Source organism: Microtus oregoni, unplaced genomic scaffold, assembly GCF_018167655.1.
Source record: "Microtus oregoni isolate MIOR12 unplaced genomic scaffold, Mior012 000025F_ref0000491, whole genome shotgun sequence".
Classification (NCBI taxonomy): domain Eukaryota; kingdom Metazoa; phylum Chordata; class Mammalia; order Rodentia; family Cricetidae; genus Microtus; species Microtus oregoni.
The window spans coordinates 10,975,886-10,997,557 of NW_024543084.1; the positions used below are offsets into that span (position 1 = coordinate 10,975,886).

At 53.0% G+C, this 21,672-nt stretch overlaps 1 protein-coding gene across 1 annotated transcript; it reads left to right on the top strand.

The window, feature by feature from the left end:
* Window positions 1–212: 212 nt before the first annotated feature.
* Dbh (dopamine beta-hydroxylase) lies at window positions 213–17,741 on the top strand. Its single transcript, XM_041674916.1, has 12 exons — window positions 213–563; window positions 2,893–3,039; window positions 4,936–5,193; window positions 5,943–6,119; window positions 7,183–7,285; window positions 9,432–9,598; window positions 12,102–12,245; window positions 12,497–12,535; window positions 13,003–13,062; window positions 15,874–16,001; window positions 16,390–16,549; window positions 17,610–17,741. Exons 1-12 carry the CDS (start codon window positions 213–215, stop codon window positions 17,739–17,741), a joined length of 1,866 nt encoding a protein of 621 aa, XP_041530850.1.
* The last annotated feature ends 3,931 nt before the right edge of the window (window positions 17,742–21,672 follow it).

Sequence of the window (21,672 nt, forward strand, 5' to 3'; positions counted from 1 at the left end):
GTTCTGCTTTGATCGTCCTGATGATGTCCATGTGTCATTAGGGCCAATTAGGGGAGGATGGGAGCAAAGTGTTTGCCCCAGGGCACGGGCTGGTGGGAGGGCCACCAGGACAATTGAATTCCCCACCAGACAAATGTGATTAGGTGCAGCCTGGCCCAACCCCACCGGACAGGCATAAATGCCCCGGTGGGGCTGGCGCACTCACCCCAGTCATGCCGGCTCACCGCACCCACCAGCACTGCTGGAGCAGCCTCCCCAGCCCCAGTGTCCGTGAGGCTGCCTCCATGTATAGTACGGCTGTGGCCATCTTCCTGGTCATTCTGGTGGCTGCACTGCAGAGCTCCGAGCCTCCGGAGCACCCCTTCCCCTACCACATCCCCCTGGACCCCGACGGGATCCTAGAGCTCTCGTGGAACATCAGCTATGACCAGGAGATCATCCACTTCCAGCTTGAGGTGCGAGGGCTGAGGGCTGGGGTTCTGTTTGGAATGTCAGACCGAGGCGAGATGGAGAATGCTGACCTCATCATCCTCTGGACTGATGGCAACAGATCCTACTTCGCGGTGAGTCCTCTCCCACCTCGCTATCCTGCCCTTGTGCCCATACCCCCTAGCTGGCTATCTTCACACCGCTGTGTGCCACAACCCTCAGTGAAAGCTTGCCTACTTCTGTGCAGGGTGTCACTGATCTGAATTAAGCCTGTGTACCCCCGTCAACATCAGAGGCGCACTCACTAGATGATGAAATGCTGGGGGGGGGGCTCTTCCTACAGTCCTTGACTGCACCTCCAAATAATAAACGCAGCATCCCAGGAAGGATAAGCACATATGGAGGTCCCACATGCCAGGCAGCACCCCTCATCACGTGAGCATAGACCCTCCCTATCCACCAGTTTTGCAAATAGCAGTTCCATGCCACACTGCCGGTACATGCACACCTGCTGTGGGCCAGGTGGTAGCATGGGGTTTAGTAGAGCAGGCAGAACGCACGCTAACGTGGGGCACAGCACACACAGGCCTTCTGTGCTATACTCGAAAGTGGTAGAATGCAGATACAGCACGCTCAGGTGTAGGATAGCTCCACCCTCACCACGCAAGCTGAGCCTAGGCCAAGAGGAGGCATCTTGTTCCTCCTATTCAAAATTGACCTGAATGCCTGCCTGCAAGGATGGCAAAGGAAGTCTCCTATATGCTGGAACAGCCTTCAGGGACACCCACAAGCTACAGGGATCAGCAGAGGGGGAAAAGCCCCCACAGACATCCTCTGGGTCCCTGCTCGCCCTTCCTCTGCAGGGGGGACTGACCATCATGGCCTCTTTGGGGATGGTATTCAACTCTCTACACCCACAGGAAAAAGGAAGATCAGAGATTCTCCTTATCAAATCGGGATGTACCTTCTTCATAACAGGCTAGCCTCAAATTTGTGTTAGTCCTCCTGCTCTGCTTCCCCAATGTTGGGATTACACAGGAACTACTACACCTGACTAGGAGATGCCTTTTTGACCTGAGCGGGGCAGCCACTCTGCCTGTCCCATAGAGTCCTTTGCTCAGAGCTGTCAGGCAGGGTGACGGGGGTGACCGTACAGTGACTCTGGAGTCACAGAAGAGGCTTCCTGGGTCCCAGAGGGTTTGCTGCTCCTTTCCCCTCTTTCCAGGCAACCTCTCCAGGCTGCAGCTCCCACAGTCCTGGAAACCTGGTGTTTCACTTTTACACCCCTGCCTGCTAGGTTCATTTGCACAGCAAATTCCCTTGAACACAAACGTCAGATTTGGGAATTGGGGCTCCTTGGGCAACGGTATTCTCAGGAGCACACTCTAAACTCCCAGCTGCCTATCTGGTTCTACTGCAAATCGGCAGGGTACCCAGCAGGAGGACCACACTGTTGTCCTCAGGGGAAATTTTTGCCAACTCCTTGCCTTTGCTTTCCTTGAGTTGTTACGCTAGCCCTGGAGGTAGGACTAAAGAGAAACAGCCCAAACAGTCCTCACAGCAGAGACCCATGGGGTTCATGAGCCCATAGGGAGGCCCACTCACTGGGTGCCATCCCACAGCCTGCCTCCTTTGCACTGGCCGGGAGCCCTGCAGGGGAAGACAGGGAGACTGGGCCAGCGACCTAGGCTCTAGGAAATACCCCGGAGAAATACTCCAGCTGCCAGTGTGGCTAGGGCAGCCTCCCCAGCCCAGGCCTCAGTTTACTCTCTCCAGGCAAGGCTGGCACTAGAGTGGAGTAAGAGATGCCCAGGGAGCAGTACTTAAGGCAATGTTTGCTCTCAATGTTATGCAAGTGTGGGGTCGGTACCTGGGAGTGAGTGCCGCGTTAAATGCTGGCCTGCCTCTTTCCACTCTGGCTTCATCATCATCAGTCTGGGTCCAGGGCTCTAGCCTCAAATTTCTAACCCTGGTGTGCACTCCTGTCAGGAGCCTGGGCCACCTTAACAATGCTGTACAGTTCTGCACATGTCCCTTTAAAGCCTGAGAATCGGTTATGTCTGACTGTTCCTGGAATTCTTGGGCACCTGGTTCATGTGTGGTGGTTCTTAGGCACCTGTCTCATGTGTGACAGATTGGAAGGAAACTAAGTTGGGTTGCAGCTTCAGACAGGAGGGGCGACATGGGCAATATGGGGGCTAGGAAACATGGTTAAAGGGTGGACTGATCACCTGGCATACATACACCCAGCCCTGGGTTTGAACCCCAACATAGAAAAGGAATGAAACAGTTAAGATCCGACAGGAGTGAGGTTCAGCAGCTTCCTAGCCCCACTGTGTGTTCCCACGGAGCTGGTGACTCACAAGGAGTATGGAAGTGACCTCTACTGAAGAAGAACAAGAACAACCATACTCTACCATGCATGTGCCCCTTCCTGCTCGGACCCTAAGCCTGTCTCTGCAGGATGCCTGGAGTGACCAGAAGGGACAGCTCCATCTGGACGCCCAGCAGGACTACCAGCTGCTCCAGGTACAGAGAACTCCTGACGGCCTATCCTTGCTCTTCAAGAGGCCCTTTGTCACCTGTGACCCCAAGGATTACCTCATTGAGGTAGGCTGTCCAGTCCAGGAGCACAGTTTGCCTGAACCGTCCCTGCATCCTACAGGGCTCTCTCAACTTGGGAAGCCCGAGGTGGGGCCTACACACAGGGAAAGAAAGCCCACTAGGCCTATGGAAGCTGTTTTGAGAGGCTGTAGCTCTGCCAGCAGCATGAGTCTCCAAAGAAGCAGCTCCCTGTGGACATGTAGTCAGTGTTCTTTCCAAATGTGAGTGGTGTTCGGAGCCCTCTTGCTCTGGGATGTAGTTCTAGCCGGATCCCATTACCGTGTCAGTAGCCCAGCATACCTGGATTTCTACTCTACCCCATTGCTAACTTGCTGTGAAGCTCAGGACCAGTCCCTTTCTCCTGAAACCTCAGTCTGCTGCCTATAAAATAAGACCAGGAGCAACTGGATTCCCAACATGGAAAGCCAAAACACCTGGGCTTCTTAGGTGGTCCGCAGTTAGGAAAAGCCAGTCCATCTTGCCCCTGATGGGACCCTGGCATTCTTCTTATCTTGGTTAATCTTTCCTGACCATACTGGCAGGGGCTGGCAGTTTGTGCCCCTGTCTTAATTTATGGCTGAGAGACAGAGTGGAGATGCTGGTGCCACTACTCACAGTCCCAGGGAAAGGCCCCCACAGCACATGGGAAGCACTAGGCTCAATTACTGGGTAGAAGCAAGGGCAGACCCCTGGCAATGTGTTTTACAGGGCAAAGGCTAGGAGGGGCCTAGGAAGCACCAGGCTCCATAATTGTGACCCTTCCAGGTTACAGAGAGCTCTCTGTTTGCCCTTCCTGGCCCTGAGGCAATTTAGGGCAGGGGAGATGCTAGCTCAGAGCAGAGGTTTGAACAAAGAGTTGGTTAGTGATTTGGACTTACCTGGGCTACAGAATTTGGGAAGTGGTACATACCAGTTCTAAGGCTGGATCTCAGGAATGAAGTAAGTAACTTCGGCCATTTGCCTAGATCTGTGATTGATTAATGGACATCAAACAGACAAATCTGGAAATCCATGGAAACAGATGAGGAACTGGGGCTAGGGAAAGGCTAGACTAACCTACTAGCTCTTGGCACAAGGAGGCTAGAGCAAGGCCATTGGAAATGGGTCATCTGGGTCCCCACCCTCCCACAGGCAAGACTAGAGCAGTCAGAAAACCTTCAAGAATATGCTATAAGCAGGCTGATGTTTGCATGTTCTGGGGACAGAGACTTCTACATAGAACTTGCATGGTGTCCTCCCCAAGAGCAGACCATGGGGATCCTACCAACCAGAGTACACTGGTTGCCCACCACGAATGTGCATCCATTAGTACCCAGAAAGCATCCACAGGCGTTTTCAGCAATGTATCCACCCAAAGCTACCAGTCTCCATCCATAGCAACCAAGCCAGCTCCATCTATGCATTCTGGGTGGGCCCTCTGGCAAGATAATGTCCTACTGACCTTGTCTAGCTCCTGAGGTTTGGGGGGAACTAAGTCACACAGTTCACTGCCAAACTCTAGGCTCCCCAGACTTGTTTTTTTACTCCCAAAGTGGTCACTGATCCCCTTAGGTGTTAAACCAACTAGAAGAAATACCTCTTCCCTGCCCCCCAGTCACCCTGAGGTTCATTCATAGAGGAAGTAGGTATCCCAGCCTGCCTCACAACAGGGCCCAGAGGTTGGATGCATGAATGGATGCTAAGCAAAAGCAAAGAGTGTGTAAGAAAGACGAAAAATGTTTGATGGGCAGAGACAGGATTCCAGAAGCAGCCTGGGGCCAGGCAGAGCTTCTAATCTTCTTATTTGCCAAGCTGACAGAGAGTGAGGAACTTTACCTGGTAGGAGTGGATGGGCAGGGACATGGCTCCCTTCTCTCATGGCTGAGCTTATGCTGGCTCTGAGTGGTTCTGTCTGGGCTGCAGGATGACACTGTCCACCTCGTGTATGGTATCCTGGAGGGGCCATTCCAGTCGCTGGAGGCCATCAACACCTCAGGCCTGCATACGGGATTGCAGCGCGTACAGCTTCTAAGGACTGAGGTCCCCACTCCAGACATGCCTGCGGATGTACAGACCATGGAGATCCGGACCGCGAACGTTGTCATCCCTGACAATGAGACCACATATTGGTGCTATGTCACTAAGCTGCCCACAAACTTCTCTCGACACCACATCATCATGGTACGCAGGGGCCCAGCTGCTCTGCTTCCCACCAGGGGCCCAAGAGCTATTGTAGTCCTCTTAGTCCATAAATCTACAGTATTGCCCTGGCCCTCTGTGACCCTGTCACTGTCTGCCTCAGGGCCCCTGTATTCCTGTCTTACCTGCCTGGACCAAAGCAATATATATATTTTTTAAATTTCTGAGATTGCCCTTGAGGCTAGAAGTGCTGTCAATTTTTCCGGCAACCTCCCTTCCTGTTAAAGTGGCTCATTGCAGCTGCTCCAAAGCTGCAACTAGGAACTTCCTCAAAGTGCTGCCCAGAACCAGATACTGTCCCTATTCTAGAAGAGGAAGAATCACCCAGAAAGGTCTTGTGAGTACCCAGGGTCACACAGCACAGCAAAGGGTGGTCTGGTTGTGTAGCTATGCTTGAGGTCCTAAGCTTTAACCTTGAGGCTTCTCTTGCTTCCCAATGGAGCTTGCTTCCCAGGAACACAGATTCACCCCATTCATGCAAGGACAGCTGCCTTCCTAGTTCCACCTTACCAGGGGTAGTCTATGTGGGTCCCTACCTCCTTCCCCAGAGCTCTTCATGGGTTGTGGAACTTCCTGGCTCTGGATTGGCAGTCCTCGGCACCTGAAGTTGCCTCACTCACCCTTCTCATTTATATACAGCTGAGCAGATGAGGACCAGCTGGTCCAGCAGAGGGGGGTGGTGATTGGGCAGGTACTGGGCTCCCGGCTCAGGGTGTTCTGTTCCCCTGCAGTATGAGGCCATTGTCACCGAGGGCAATGAAGCCCTGGTGCACCACATGGAAGTCTTCCAATGTGCATCTGAGTTTAAGACCATCCCCAGCTTCAACGCCCCCTGTGACTCCAAAATGAAGCCTAATCAACTCAACTACTGTCGCCACGTGCTGGCTGCATGGGCCCTGGGGGCCAAGGTATGTACATAGTGCTACATGGCTGCTCTAGTTTGCTTTCTGTGGCTGGGACAGGGGAGGAAAGGACTTACTTGGCTTGCATTGCCAGGTCACAGTCCATCATAGAGGGAAGTCAAGGCAGGAACTCAAGGCAGGCCTGTTTGATATGCTGTTCATCCCCTCTGACGGAGGAACTCATAGCCAAGGAAGTATAGCAGGGATCCTTGGAGGATACTGTTTACAAGTGGGTTTACAGACCAGTTTATACTCAGATAGCTTTCTTACACCGTCCAGAGAATGGCATTGCCCACAGTGGGCTTGACCCTCCTATGTCAGTTAAGAATCAAAACAAACCTCATAGACAAGCCCATAGGCTGCCCCTCCTATATCAAGAAAGAATCAAGATAAATTTCATGGATATGCCCACAGGCCAATCCGATGTAGGTAATTCCACAGCTGATATTCTCTTGGGATGATTCTAGGCCTTGTCAATTGGACAGTTTAAAGTTACTTAAGATGGCATTACGTCATCCCCAGGCCTCCTTTGACGTCCTTAGGACTTTAACTCCCTGCACCCACATCCTAAAAGGACCCGAGAGAGATGGAAAGGGGACGCGCAAGGCCCTCAACAGCCCCAGTAGCCTCTAGGATTCTTGAACTTCACTGTTCTTTGGAGCCACAAAGGCTCCTTCCAGCCTTCTGGGGAAACGCACACAACCTTGAGTGTATACCTCTCACAGGCACCGCCACTGCTGCAGAGATATGGGGCCTGTGCACAGCATGATCTTCCTGCGGCAGGGCAAGCTGTCAGCAGACTCTGCCCAAGAGTCTCACCCAACCCTTTCCCTGGCCTACACCAGACGATGGTGAGGGCAGGACCAGAGGATCTGGGAGGAGCTCAGTCCAGTCTCAGTGCCCTCCTGGTAGGGCCGTCTATGTGTGACAGCAAAGGCTGTTAGCTCCAGCAGAGCTTCCTTCTAATCCAGTCACTTGCTGATATCACCAGCTTCTGCTCAGGCTCCAGAAGCTGGGCAGGTTTGTCCCAGGCTCCCCTAAAGACCTCTGTCATATATCCCTGTCCCAGGCATTTTACTACCCAGAGGAAGCTGGTGTCGCCTTTGGGGGCCCGAACTCTTCCCCGTATCTCCGACTGGAAGTTCACTATCACAATCCAAGGCACATACACGGTAAGAGTGTGGAGAGCACATCTTCCCACCCCACTTGGTCTCCTCAGAGACGCTTGGTGCAGCTTGTCCAGACAGAGAGGACACAGGGCACGTGCATGCCAGAGACAACATAAGCATTTTGCCCTTTGTCTACGTTATTGTGGTCAGCAACCTAATGGTTATGGGTGCGTTATGGGTGGCCCCTCAAGTCAGGGCTCTGATTGACTAGTGATGTCTGCCATAGACACTGGCATCAGTGCTTGGTGCTGTGCTGTTGAGCTCCTGAACACCCAGTGAAGACAGAGCCCCACAGATCCCATGTGGTGGGAAAGATGTCAAGTCTACCTCTTCCCAGGGTTGCCAAGCAGACCTTAGATCCTGAAGGCCAAGGATCTGTGGCCAGTCCAGCCAGGTGCTGACTGCTCAGGACCAGGTTCTTTCCCTAGTTCATGGCATGTGTTTAGACAGCCCAAGCTGTCCAGTTAGCTTAGAAATGCCCAGGGCAGAGCCACACCTGACCACCTGTTCCTAATCACCTGCCTGAGTGGAGTTGGAAAAAAGCAGCGGGCAGCTTGCTGGGCCTGAGAATACTCTGTTAGGCAAGGGAATCTAGACACAATCATTCTGCAAAGAGCTTCTAGAAGAGAGACAAGGTGTGTGTGTGTGTATGTATCTGTCTGTGTGTATCTGTGTGTCTGTGTATATGTGTGTCTGTGCGTGTGTATCTGTGTGTCTATGTGTGTATCTGTGTGTCTATGTGTCTGTCTGTGTATCTGTGTGTATCTGTGTGTCTATGTGTGTATCTGTGTGTCTATGTGTCTGTCTGTGTATCTGTGTGTCTGTGTGTGTGTCTATCTGTGTGTCTGTGTGTATCTATGTGTCTATGTGTATGTCTGTGTGTTTATGTGTATGTTTGTGTGTGTGCATCTGTGTGTGTGTCTGTGTGTGTGTGTGTGTTCATATTTGAATGCAAGGGAAAGGCAAGGACTCGTGAAAGGGTCCACGTGATGGGATTGGAATTTTGGTAGCATTTAGTAGGGATCTTGAAGGCACAGCGCATTCTCAGTTAAGGACAAGGGAAGTCATCATTATGGCTAGATCACCCCATGCCTGAAGGTGAGCAGCTTGAGGGGTCATTAAGGGAGTTGACAGAGGACACCACATCAGAAACTAAATATTTCTTTGCTCTTGTACCCCATTTTCCATCAAACGTCCTCACTTCCTTCCTCTCCCCCCTCCCTCTTTCTCCCTCCTTCCTTTTGAATAAGACATGTCCTCATCTGTGCACATGAGGAACAAAAAGGGCCTGATAGACATAGACAGCGGCCATAGTAAGACAGGAGCAGCCCCTGCACCCCGCTCCCAGCTGGGTGTGGACACTGCCTGTGCAAGTTTAATGATGCGAGCGACTTTCCCTCCAGGCTGTATAAGCAATGCCGCTGCTGCCGCAGGAATTATCTACAGCATGCAGGGGAGGTGAGATGGCTGGGGCCTGAGCACCATGGGGGATTTATTGCTCATTTAAAAGCGGAGAGCAAATGGATTTTTGAAAACTCCCTGGGCATCAGGGAAGTCTGTCTCCCCTCATCGTCTGCATGTATTTATGGATCTTTTGCCAAATATAAGGGTGCGCCTGTCAGTTGGTGAATTCTGAGACGGGCTGCTTTTCTATTAATATCAAAATCCACGGTTATCTCATTATTTCATCCCCATCTAAATTTTAACCAATTGCGGCTTCTTTTTATTATTTGCCTCTGATGTCATCAGCCCAGAGATACAAGAGGCTGTTTGAGTTTGGATGTTGTTGGCTTGAGGAAGAAGGGAGGTGAAGACAGCAAAAGGGAGGTGCCCTCAGATTCAATGAGAAGATGCCCAGAGCCTGCCAGCAACATCCTGCATCCCAGCCAGTTGGTCCTGGTGTGGGGGCCCAGTTCAATTGTTCCCAGAACTTTGGTTTTAGGCGGAGTCTTCCACTCAGCCTCCAGCTTTGGCTTCTCCATCTGTAGATAGGAACAACGGAAACTCCCATCGAGGTGACAGGTGACCTGAGAGCAGCTTCTGGCTCCACTCTTTCTTGCTCTCTTGAATCAGAAAGCGTGACCAAGCACAGGGTCCCCTAAGGGGTGGCTCAGGGGCTGCTGCTCACTACCTGCTGTCCCTTCCCCAGGCCGGCATGACTCCTCTGGCATCCGCCTATACTACACAGCCACTCTCCGGAAATACAATGCAGGCATCATGGAGCTGGGCCTGGTGTACACGCCCGTGATGGCCATCCCCCCTCAGGAGACTGCGTTTGTCTTGACTGGCTACTGCACGGATGAATGCACCAGGGTGGTGAGTGGATTGGTTCCCTGCCGCTTGCGCTGACCAGGGGAGGGCAACACGAGATGTTTCGGACCCCTAACCTGGAATCAAGATTGTCTGAGTCCCTGCACCCCCATCTCTAGCAAGAACTGGGCCATGCCCGTGCATCCACACTTCCATGTGCCCCTTTTAAAATTTATATTTTTGTGTGTGATTATATGCCGTGTGTGTGTGTGTGTGTGTGTGTGTGTGTGTGTGTGTGTGTGTATCTCTGCAGAGACCAGAAGAGGGCAGTGGATCCCCTGTAGCTGGAGTTAGGTGGTTGTGAGCCTCCAGACCAGGGCACTGGGAACAGAACCCAAGTCCTCTCTCTGGAAGAGCAGCAAGCAGTCTTACTTGCTGAGCCATCTCTTCAGTGAACCCCATACAGCACATTTTTAACAGGTTTTGTTATGGGAGTATCAAAACTTCCAAATGGGACTCATCTTTTACAGGCTACCCAGCCCCCATCATGCCATGCTTCAGTACCAGACAGGGACTAGAGGAGTCAGCAAAGTGCCTAGGGCATCCCTGAGGCTGTACAAGTACAGGGTGATACAGCAGGGTAAAGCTGATGGGAACCCTGGCTTGTGCAGTAAGTAAGCATGGCTCCTAGGCTGTGCCAGGGAGCTCTGATCCTCAGCTGTGATGCTATCGTAACTGGGCTCACCTCTCCCATAGCAAGAAGTTGCAATGGATCTGGTGTGAGACACGTTCTGCCATGGGGGGTCTAGAGGATCCACAGGTCTCAGTAAGGGTAGGGACAGCCCCCAGTGGGGATCTCACAGAACTCTCTAGACGTCTTGTCTGTGATGCCTCCCCACTCATACTACAGGCAGGAAGTTGTGGCGTTCCTCCGTGGTTTGGGAGGCAGGCAAGTGCACAGACCTGTAGCTCTCCCTTGTTTGTAGTCTCTGCTCATTTCTCCCAGCATCTGCTCTTGCCCCTTGTAAGGATCTCGGGCTGGCTGCCATGGGCCTTGCTGTCTACAGCTCTTTTACTATCACAGATGTGACTTCACTGTCTGCTATGTGTCTTGTGTTCTCTGTTGGCTGCCGCTTCTTACAATGGCTTGTCAGGGAAGTGTAGCTAGGCCTGAATCACAGACAGGGAGACACAGATCCCAAAGCTGCACCGCAGAGCCAGGTTGCTTTGTTGCAGAGCCCATAGTGAATTCCCCTTCCCAGCATATTCATGGGCTGACACCTGTTCTTGGGTCCTCCCTACCTGAGCACCTGATCTTTCAAGTATTAGCTCAGCCCAGTGTTCTCAGGCTAAAACGCTGGACACATCAGTTCTTATTCTCAATCAAAGACTAGCCTGAGACCAGGATGAAAATCAACCTCTCTCCCCTGTCAAAACAGACAGGTCAGACAGGTGATGCTGGCTTCTGAGACCTGTATCCACATTCCAGTACACGCCTGCATCCCACGTTCCATAGTGGTGATCCCAGGCCCAGCATACATGCCGTCACAGATGTAGTCACAAAGGTCCCTGGTTTTCATTTTAAGAGGGATAAAGATATCCACAATGTGAAGGGCAGGGCCAGTAGCTGACAAGCAAGACAGAAGGTTCAGAAGTAAAGACGTAGAAAGCTCAAATGTCCAGGGTCATCCACTGCCAACTGTCAGCACCAAGGTCTTCAGCTCTGGCTGGCCGCATCAAAGGAGCAGAGGACCATGGCAGGGCGGCAGAGAGGTGGGAGAATCGTCATGCTTGATACATCTGAGAAAACTTTGTATCGAAAGACATGAGCACAGATTAGGAAAACCGCTGGAAGATGTCCTCGTGTGTTGATGAGGAAAGGAGGGCTGGTATCTTTCCCCCACTGGCTTAGAGATGAGCATCATTGCTCTTGACCAGGGTCACGTTGACCTCAGAGACCATGTGGTCTCCTTTTGTGAACAGGGCACTCCGAGGCCTGCTGGGGGCCTTGAACATGATGGGTATTGCAGCACATAACTGACAGGAAACCCACAAAGAAGGGAAGTCCTGTCCAGTCAGCAGGCAACAGGCCTCTTCTGGCTGAGGAGAAAGAGAATTCAGTCTTCAGGCACTCCAAGGAGGCTCAAGGACAGGGGTGTCATTGGCCCTGAATGCATTCACATCTGGCTGCTGGTTGGGGCTTCTTGCTTCAAAGACTTGGGCTTCTGGCCACAGTCCTCTCTTAAACAAGCCACTCTCGTCGGGCGGTGAGGGTGCACGCCTTTAATCCCAGCACTCGGGAGGCAGAGGCAGGTGGATCTCTGTGAGTTCGAGGCCAGCCTGGTCTACAAGACCTAGTTCCATGCCAGGCTCTAAAATTACAGAGAAATCCTGTCTGAAAAAAAAACAAAAAACAAACAAACAAAAAACAAAACAAAACAAAGCAACAACAAGCCACTCTCTGGCAGGTTTATAATAGAGATCAGAAAGAACCATCTAGAAAAAGCAACTGTTCTGGCAAGCCAAGGGTTGCTGCTCTGCTCTAGGCCTGACTCTGCCCCTCCCACAGGCGCTGCCAAACACTGGAATCCGCATCTTCGCCTCACAGCTCCATACACACCTGACTGGCAGGAAGGTGATCACTGTGCTCGCCCGGGGTGGCCAAGAGAGTGAGATCGTGAACAGAGACAACCACTACAGCCCCTTCTTCCAGGTGGGGACCTGCCTGTCATCAGCCTCCCAGACCTTCCGTTTCCCAGGGCTGTCCTCTGACCTTTGGTGGGGGAGCCTGGCCAAGCCGCTGGGTGTCAACAATGTCTTGGTGACAACTTGATTGATCTTGTCTCCTCCTGATTGGAGCCCATACTTAGTCCCGACTCCCCGGAGAGATTGAGGCAGAACTGATAACCCAGGGTGTCTGGAAGAGGGCCCACAGCTCTCTCACCTCTGTCTTCCCCACTCCAGGATATCAGAATGCTGAAGAAGGTTGTGTCTGTCTTGCCGGTGAGTGAATATCCAACAGGGACAGTTGCCCGGGGCCGGGGATATTTGGAGAACACTGTGCCCAAAGAGAGAGAGGGAAAGAAGTAGGCCAGGAAAGAGTCTCTGGGCAGGCACAGCAGGCCTGGGTGAAGTTCATGTGGACTTCATGGAACAGAAGGGACATTGCCTTCTAGCTTCAGCTGAACTACAGTTCCTCAGAGTCTCACCCCCTGAGAATGCTAGAGAAAGATGGGGGTGCCAAGATGCAGTCCTTGCCCGTGCAGAGGCTGGAGCTCTGATAGGGTCAGCCAGGCCACTAATAGAGAGAAACCCCAGGGATACTTAGATGTGAGCCTCAATGGGGAGGGTTCTGGGTTCCTCGCTGGAGATCACACATCCCGGTGACTTGGTCACCAGGAGGATGAGCTGAGCACACCTGTCAGCCCTGAGTGGGCTGGTGCTAATGTGTCTGCCACCTCACTCTTTAGGGGGACGTACTCATCACTTCTTGCACATACAACACGGAAGGCAGGAAGCTGGCCACCGTGGTAAGTCACACTGGCTTGTCCCTCCCCCCACCCAGAAAGAGTCTGAGTAAAGATTTCTAACCTTTCCTGTGGTTGAGTGTAGGCAGCCAGAGGCAGACCTCTCTTCCTTTCACATTCCCCGAATGGACCGGATACTCTCAGGCCATGCTTCTGGATCCCTGTCTCGCGCAATCCTCCTCCCCCAGATCCCCAGTGCTTATTATCCAAGCAGAATGCATGCTGGGCTCTACACTGCCCCCCCCCAAAGGAAGTGATGCTGTCAGAATGGCTTCAGGGCCTCCTCTCAGAGCCACTACAGTGAGTTCTCATCGGCATCCATGCCAGTGTCTCTCTGGCATGGCAAGGAGCCAAGAAGCACTGTGGAGCTCCAGGTCCATCAGGGGAGACAGGTCACGTCTGCTACAGGAGAAGCAAAGCGACAGGGACATAGAAACTTCACCCCAGGACATCACCCAGAGATGACAGGAGGGGTGTGAGCTCAGGGGTAGAGCCAGGGAGAGACGGAAAAGAGCTCTACACAGGGGCATGTGCCAGAAGCCCCAGAGGATAATGGTTCTCAGGATGGGGCGATGTTCAGTTACAGCAGGGTGGAGATGTTGGCAGCACCAGGCAGGTGGGTGTGGCTGGCCACTCCAGAGAAGTGACACGGGTCTTCTTTTGGCTGGACTGTGGATAGTCCAAGGAGGAGGAGCACCTCAAGGGAGGACTATTTTCAATGTGAGGTGTGCTGGAAATGTCCCATCCATTTGGGACCTGTTGGGCAGGGAGAGGGACACTTTCCATAGCTGTCTTGGGTCACCACTATTCCCAGCCATTAGTCCCACTGACCTTTTTTCAAACATTAACTTTATTTTATGTGCATTGTTCTGAAGGTGTCAGATCCCCTGGAACTGAACTTACAGACAGTTGTGAGCTGCCATGTGGGTACTAGGAACTGAACCCAGATCCTCTGGAAGGGCAGTCAGTGCTCTTCACCACTAAGCCATCTCTCCAGCCCCTCCCACTGACCTTTTAACTGACCCTTGAGCACCCAACAATTAACACATCAATTGTGATGTTCAGAGTGGGCCTGACCTCGGGCTACATCCCACCCTGGCACCCCTGCACCCCAGGATCTCCCATTGATACTCTAACACTAACGTCTGCACAGTGACCCACGCCTTCTGCCAAGGTCCAGGGTCCCCCGTTCTGTTTCCCGTGTGCTCTCTAAATAGCTTTATTGTGAGATGATTCCCACACCGCACAGCTGAAGTGTGTGAAGTGTGCAGCTTGTTGCCTGGAAGCACACGCACAGATCCATGCACACCATCAACCCACAGCTGTCACCCCCCCTCCCCATCCCCTTGCCCAGCCCAACAAACAGATCTGCTTGCTCTGTCCCGGATATTTCTCATCACTGGATTGGCATGATATGCAGCCTTCTCTGACGGGGTTGTTTTCCATGCGTTTAATCCATCTTAGTTTCATGTCAGCCTCAAAGGCAGGCGTTTCCCCCCTACGCTTTCATAGGCATCATCTCCTTCCTGCAGGTACATTTGCTGCGGGTGGGGGCGGGGAGGCACTTGCCAGTCGTTGGTGGAAGGGAGCCCCCAGGCCTGCTCTGCCACAAGTGTTTCTGCCAGGGCTGTGTTCCTGTCTTGCCAGCTTCGTGGCTAAGAACTAGTGCCTCACTTGTCCCAGGATGTTCGTGGCCATGGTCCAGCAAGCACCTAAGATCTCAGATTGTTAAAAGACAAGATACCTCCTGATGACTTCTTAGGGTAGCTCCATCTGGGATCTGAGGGAATGGGAGCTCCCAGGAGGCAGACATGAGCTTCCTGGTTCTGACAACCTGAGGATCTAAAGAGATGGTGGTGGCCTTTGAATGCAGCTTCCATCCAGAAGTGAGGCAGGAGGGGAAAGCAATCCAGGCCCTGTTCTCATTCTTGATCTCTGAGGTGGCAGAGCTAGGTGGGAAAGGGGAGATGGGGGGGGGTGTCTCATGCCCACTGAGGGCAAGCAAACACTACAGGAAGACCCATATGGCACACGGGGGCCAGTCCAACTTCTTATTGGTGAACTTCCTTCTCCCGTACCTCCAGAGAGCTACCCCAGGCTCTCTGCACTCAAGGAGGGGCCAGCTGAGTTCTATACCACCCATGTGGTCTGTCATGAAGCAGCGAAGGCCTTTCTCCCCTAACTGTTCTGATCAGTCAAATAAAACCTCCCTCCCCATATCATGTGCACGAAGAGCCAGGATCCTCGAGGGAGGCTGAGACAGTCTTGGGCTGGGCTCCCTGCCTGGTTCCTGACCCTATTGTAGGATTCCTTCTCCCATCAGGGCCAGTTCACTACATCTGTGAGCAGGAAGTGGTGGGGATGTCATCCACTCATTTCCTCCCTTTTCGTGGATGGGTGGCCCAGGGGCTGGAGACTATTCCAGATCCTAGCGCCTCTGAAGTGTCAACGTGACTGGTGGCCAGCGAGGTCTGCAAGGTGAAGGGAGGTCAGCTCCCACTGGAGACCACAGGACTTGTCCCCTGTCCCCTAAGACTCGGTTGTTGTAACCCCATAAGGCAAGAACAACAAAGCTCTGTCTCAGTTTCTGTTTTCTTCTCACCCATCTGATGCTCGTTTACTGGGTCTGTCTCCCCTGCTGCTAGCAGATGCCACGAGAGGGTGGCCTCCCTTCTGGCTCTATCCTGGGGACTCGGATGCCACACTGCTGCAAGCCGATGAGCACGCTGGGTAACAAGTCGCCATGAGAAGGCTACAGGCAGACTGCAGTTGAGGGACGTGCTGAGGGCTGACGGGGTTTTCTCTCGCCTGCAGGGGGGGTTTGGAATCTTGGAGGAGATGTGTGTCAATTATATACACTACTACCCCCAGACAGACCTGGAGCTCTGCAAGAGTGCTGTCAACGACCACTACCTCCAGAAATACTTCGACCAGGTGAACAGGTGATGTACGGCTTCTTGCTTGCTGCCCCTGGGAAACCCTACACAGAAAATCTCCGTGCCGTGCCCCATGCTCTCTCCTCTTAGGAGGCTGGGTGGCCAAACATAGGGAATTTAAGCTAAGTTCTTGGAGAAAGTTAGTGTGCCTGCCATCAGACCTATGTGTCCCTGGGAGTGCCTTTGGCAGATGTCACTAGTCTCCTGACTTACAAGCGGTCCCAGAACAGCCACTGTCAACCACCAAAGGTAACATCAGAGACAGAAGCAGAGCCAGGACAGCGTCTTAGGCAGTGGATAAAGGGGGCGAGGCTGGAGAGGAAGGTGATGCAAGAGCAGCTGTGGGGAGACCCTCTGCTCTGTCTTTAAGCTGAGTAACTGACTTGCCTTCCAGTTTCAGCAATGGGGAGGTCTGCACCTGCCCTCAGGCCTCTGTCCCTGAGCGGTTCAGCTCCGTGCCCTGGAACTCTTACAACCGTGAAATGCTCAAGGCGCTGTACCGCTTTGCCCCCATCTCCATGCACTGCAACAAGACCTCAGCTATAAGCTTCCAGGTACGACAGCAGGGGAACGGTGGGTCACAGCACCAATGCAGCACTCACTCATCCCCTATCCAATACCCAACAAGCCCCACTGCTGCCTGAATCTCCAATCCCAGGTCTGCCCAGATCCTGAGGAGGACCCCAGGGGCGTTGGCAAGGGATCCTGAGCCACACACAAGCAGCACCCACATGTGATGGAAAAAAATAATCAGATAGTGACAGACAGATGGATGGTGAGGGGACAGGCCAGCAATATTGCCAGGAAGGACAGGGAGGCCACTTCTCCTGGGCACAGTAAAACAGGAGACTAACTTCAGTCTTACTGAATGGTGTGTGAGCGAGTGCCAGCAATATGCCCAGGGCATAAAAATAGAGCTCTGGCCAAGGGGAGGAAAGAAACCAGCATTCTGTGACAGCAGCTCCACAGCCCCACAGCCCCACAGCCCCACAGCCCAGCGTCTCCCTCTTTATCTGAGTCCTGCTGGAATTCAAAGGTACCTAATTTATTTCCCAGTGGAGCCAGCCAGCAGCGGCAGTGCCAGCCCTGCCAGCCCAGAGCACAGGTCAGCAGACCAGCCTGCTGCATTAGGCAGGGGAGTCAGGCACTGCGGCGGGGGGTGAATGGTCCTTTCCTGGCAGCAGTTGGATGCTAGGTTCATTACTAACCCAAACACCCAGCCCATGGGGAGGCTTGCTCACCCCGGAACAGTTTGGAGCACTGTGGGATGTGGCTGGATCTTAGCTTTTGTAAAAGCCTTGCTGGAGGACAGCATCTAACACTGCAGCCTGCCTCTGTAGATTCTGATCCCTTCCTCAGGTATACAACTGAAGTGAAGAGGCAGGCATGGAGGTAGAGAAGCCTGGAAGGTTCCAGGTTCTTGACCAGAGAACACAATAGCATGGAAGAGGGACATGGATCCTCGGGTGGTAACCCTCAAAGGGTGACTTGGAGGAGGTCGGGAGTGTTCAGCATGGGATACACGAATTTAAGGACAAGAATCCTACCAGCTAGGAAGACAGTCCCTGACGGGCCCCTCCAGCCTCGGTTTACCTTCTGGTCCCTTCCTTACAGGGTGAGTGGAATCTGAAGCCTCTGCCTGAAATCACATCCACACTGAAAGAACCCACCCCGAACTGCCCCACCCACCAGGCTGTGAGCTGCACTAACTCCACCACGGTCAGCATCCACTGGGGCAGAGACTAAGGAGGGGCCTGTTCTTCAGACCCTCCTCATGATGTCCCTGTGGGCTCACACCAGTTCTGTGTACCCCCTTTTGAAGACTCCCCTTCATAGAATAATGCCGTTTGCCTAGGAGGAAGGGGCATGTCACCCTGGAGACACCTGCGTGACTGAGACCATCCCATGAAGTCTAACTGGGCAGAACAAACCTGGCCACACCAGGGCTGCCTCCATGTAGAGACGACTTGCTATGGGGCCCAGATTCAGCACTGCAGACCTCCCTTGCCTCAAGAACAGCCTTGCCAGGCTGGGTGCAGACTCCCTAAGCCTCCCAGTCCCCACCCTGTTGGCCCTCCAATGGTGACTTGTGTTGGTGTTTACCATGACAGCCCCGTTTAAACAACTCTTTGCCTAGTGGCTCATGTTTCCCAGTGGGTGGCTTCCCTGCGACAAGACAGGACAAGGCATTTAGCTAGTTAGAGACTCACCAGGGGAGCTCACTTCATGGCAGAGTAAATAGATATTTTCGCCCACCTAGAGGGAAACCCCAACAAGTACCTCCAACACGGAGAACCGAGATGGCTAGAGCCAGGCTCTGTGGAGGTGAGAGCCGGTTGCTTCTCCTGCTGGTGACATATCAGGCTCTAGAACAGGTGGCTGAAAGTTTGGCTTAACCCTTTAATGAAGGAGTGACTCAGTCTTCTAGTCTATAAAATGGGACTCACCCTCACCCAGCACTAACTGTGGACACACAGGCAGGGCTGATGCTCCTGCCCCTAAGCTGAGCCTTTCCGAGCCCAGTGATGTTACACGCATTGTCCCGCGTGAACGAGGCCTGCTTTTGTAATTCTAGTCACACCGCCCCCCCTGAGTCCTTCTCTCCCTCATCTCCTGTTTAAGGGCCAGCTCAGCTCTTTGATGGCTTTGGAAGGGAGAAGGAGACTGGGCTCTTTTCAGCTATTTCAGCAAAACGCAGGCCAGGCTCCTCAGGCAGGGAAGGTGATGGATGAGCTTCGTGTCCCCCCACTGCCACAGATATCAGCTAAGTGCTGCCTTCCCCTTCAGCAAGGCACTTTCTTACTGCGGAGCGAAGGTGCCCAGACTCTGCGCTGTGTAGTATGAATCATGGCTCCGGGCGCCCATAAGTCATGGGCGTAATCGGTGTGAAATGCCAAGTCCGACAGCCCAGAGCAATGCTCAGCCCTCCGTCATCTTTACAGCCTCAGAGATGGGGGAGGCAAGTCGTCTCCGTAGCTGTGCTTTCCCTCCATGGCTGCCTGCCTGAGCAGCCTAGAGCCAGAGGTACCAGAAAGACTCACGGGGCTCTGGAGCCTGACCTTTGACTCAGTCACTTCACTCTAGCGGTGTGCCAACTCACGGAGAGGGAACCTGAAGCTCGTGGGTCAGTACCTTGCCCAGGGACGTGTCCAGACCCACAGACCCTGCTTCCCCTCTGAGCTGTCCTGATCTTTCTCCAGGGAAGCCATCTGCACCCGGTGCTGCTTCTGTTGCAACAGCCCTCACCAGGGTGACCAGGGTGTTGTTATGACTACCAGTTGAGGCCTATGACATCTCCACCAGCTCCCCAAACCTTTAAGAACTTGCTGGGTCTCTTCCCTAGACAGATGAGAAGACAGAGACTCAGAGATCTAAGGTTAGGTGACAAGGCCCCTGTAGAATGTAAGGGTAACACGGGCTACTGAGATCACCTCCCCTCCATACCCTCTAAGCCAAAGCAAGTCTCCAGAACTACCCCTCTTCTGAATTTGGGTGATAGCAAGGATCTGAGTGTGAGCCATTTCCAACTCACTGGGTATAATGCTTTTCCTTGCTTGATTTGGAGTAGAGGACTCTCCCGCCTCCCAGATGCCTGGGCGTTTAGGAAGTACCAGAGGCTAAGGGCTGCTACTCTTTAGCAGTGTGAAGAGGGTCTTAAGTACAAGAAGGATGTCCCCAGGCCAGGGATAAAGTCTTTAGTGAGCTGGTCCTGAAATAATCCTGGACATTGCTATCTGGCGGCCCACAGTCTCAGGTGGCTATTTAATTTTTGTTTAGATTAATTTAAAAAAATGATAAGCACTAGGGCTAAGGATGTAGCTCGGTTGGGAGAACACTCACCCTAACATGCACAAGCCCTGGCTTCTATCCCCAGAGCCACATTAAATTGGGCATGGTTACATGAATACACCTGTCATCCCAGCGCTTGGGAAGTGGAGACAGGAGGATGGGAAATTCAAGGTGAATCCTGGCTACACAACAGAGTTCAAGACCAGCTTGGTCTACCGGATACTCTGTCTCAAAGCTGAGACAGAAGCTGGCCAGGGACATAACTCTGCAGTAAAATACTTGCAAGCATAAGGGCCCAAGTTCAAACCCTGGAACTCATGCAAGGATGCGTGTTTATAATCCTAGCCCTGGGTATGCAGCAGGGGACAGGAGGATCCCTGAGGCTTGCTGCCTCGTCAGCCTAACCTGACCCAGGGAGAGGCCTTGTCTCAGAAAACAGTGGACAACTGAAGAACAAAACCCAAGGTTGACTTCTGGTCTCTATACACTTGTATGTGTATGCTCATGGGTGCATATACAGAAACCACACACACACACCAGTGTAAAATATTTACGGTCCCATTCTTTCACATCAAGGATTAGCAACAGTGTGTAACTCATGGCTGCCACATTCGATGGGGCATCCACAGAGCATCCTATCATTGTGAGGAGCTGCTTGGAACTGTGGCACCAAGTGAACTCCGGAGGGCCACCATGGGTTGAAAATCCCATCTAGGTACCCGTCAGTAAGCCAATGATCAGCAGCTCTGGGCAGAGCCACCTATACAGCTGCAGGGATCTCCCGTGGGGCACTTGAGGCAGGACCTGCCTTTGGAGCTACAGGGCACCCACCACCTGTGATGCAGGTGGAGACTCCTCATCCAGTGCAGAACTAGTGACCTCCAAGGTGCTTCCATGAGCTTGCATACAGAGGCTCCTGGACTCGCCAGCCGTCTAAAGCTCCCTGAGTTGACTGGCGCTGCAGCTTGCATAGCAGTGGGAACCTAAGAACCTGGGCACCCATACAAAGTGCCTACTCACAGGTAGTGGCACCATCAGGTCTTCAGAGGAAGAAGCTGCAAGTCTCAGTGCCCCAGCATCCCAAGCTTGGTGTTTAGATGCTCAGCAGGTCTACATTAGGGGGGCTACTTTATTGAAGACTGCAGGAAGAATAAGGAAGAAAATAGGGGGGTGACTAAAGGCAGAAGGGGGCCACATGCTGGGGAATTCAGGGCTATTTCACCTCACTGAATCCACAACTGGCCAGGAGTGACTGGGCCAGCAGGAAGTCAGGGAGCACGCTGGCCATTTTGCAGCTTGACAGGATGGTCACCTGATGAATGTGTCTGACAGCTGAGTCAGCCATCCTCGGATGCCCACTACTGTCTGCCTCTCACCCGCAACAAGAGCAGCCTGGTTCCTTCTGCCCACACAGTTCGGGCCTGGAGGGACTCAAAAGACCTCAGCTCCATCTGTGAGTTTTTTCCAGCTCACTTCCCAGAGACCCAGAACGGCTTGCCAGCCTACTCTCCCCTACCCTCAAGAGTGACAGGGCTGTCACTTGGGCTGGCCCTGGGAAATCCTTCTGGCCTCTGAGTCCCCATGAGGTGGAGGTTAAGATGAATGTATAGGCTCAGCCAGGCTGGATGGAGCTCCAGGGGGCTTGGTTGGTCCTCCGGGCAGAGTCCTGAAGCTGAGGCAGAGTGAGACAGCCCCACCTATCAGCCCCCCTCTGCAGGTTGGGTGGTTGAGATACCACCAGGGCATGGAGCATGCTGGCCAAGCCTACCTCCAGACTGTGACACACTAGCAGTTTGCTGTCCACCGCCTGTCTGTGCGTCCCTCCTCTCCTTCGCCCAGTGTTTCTGCTGTCTTCCACACAGGCTAAAGGGACATGGCCCTGTGCTAG

Coding starts and splice junctions, on each gene's coding strand:
- Dbh (XM_041674916.1), top strand. CDS start 213: ATGCCGGCTCACCGCACCCACCAGCACTGCTGGAGCAGCCTCCCCAGC. Junction 9,599..12,101: donor CGGATGAATGCACCAGGGTG/GTGAGTGGATTG, acceptor CCCCTCCCACAG/GCGCTGCCAAACACTGGAAT. Junction 12,536..13,002: donor AGGTTGTGTCTGTCTTGCCG/GTGAGTGAATAT, acceptor CTCACTCTTTAG/GGGGACGTACTCATCACTTC.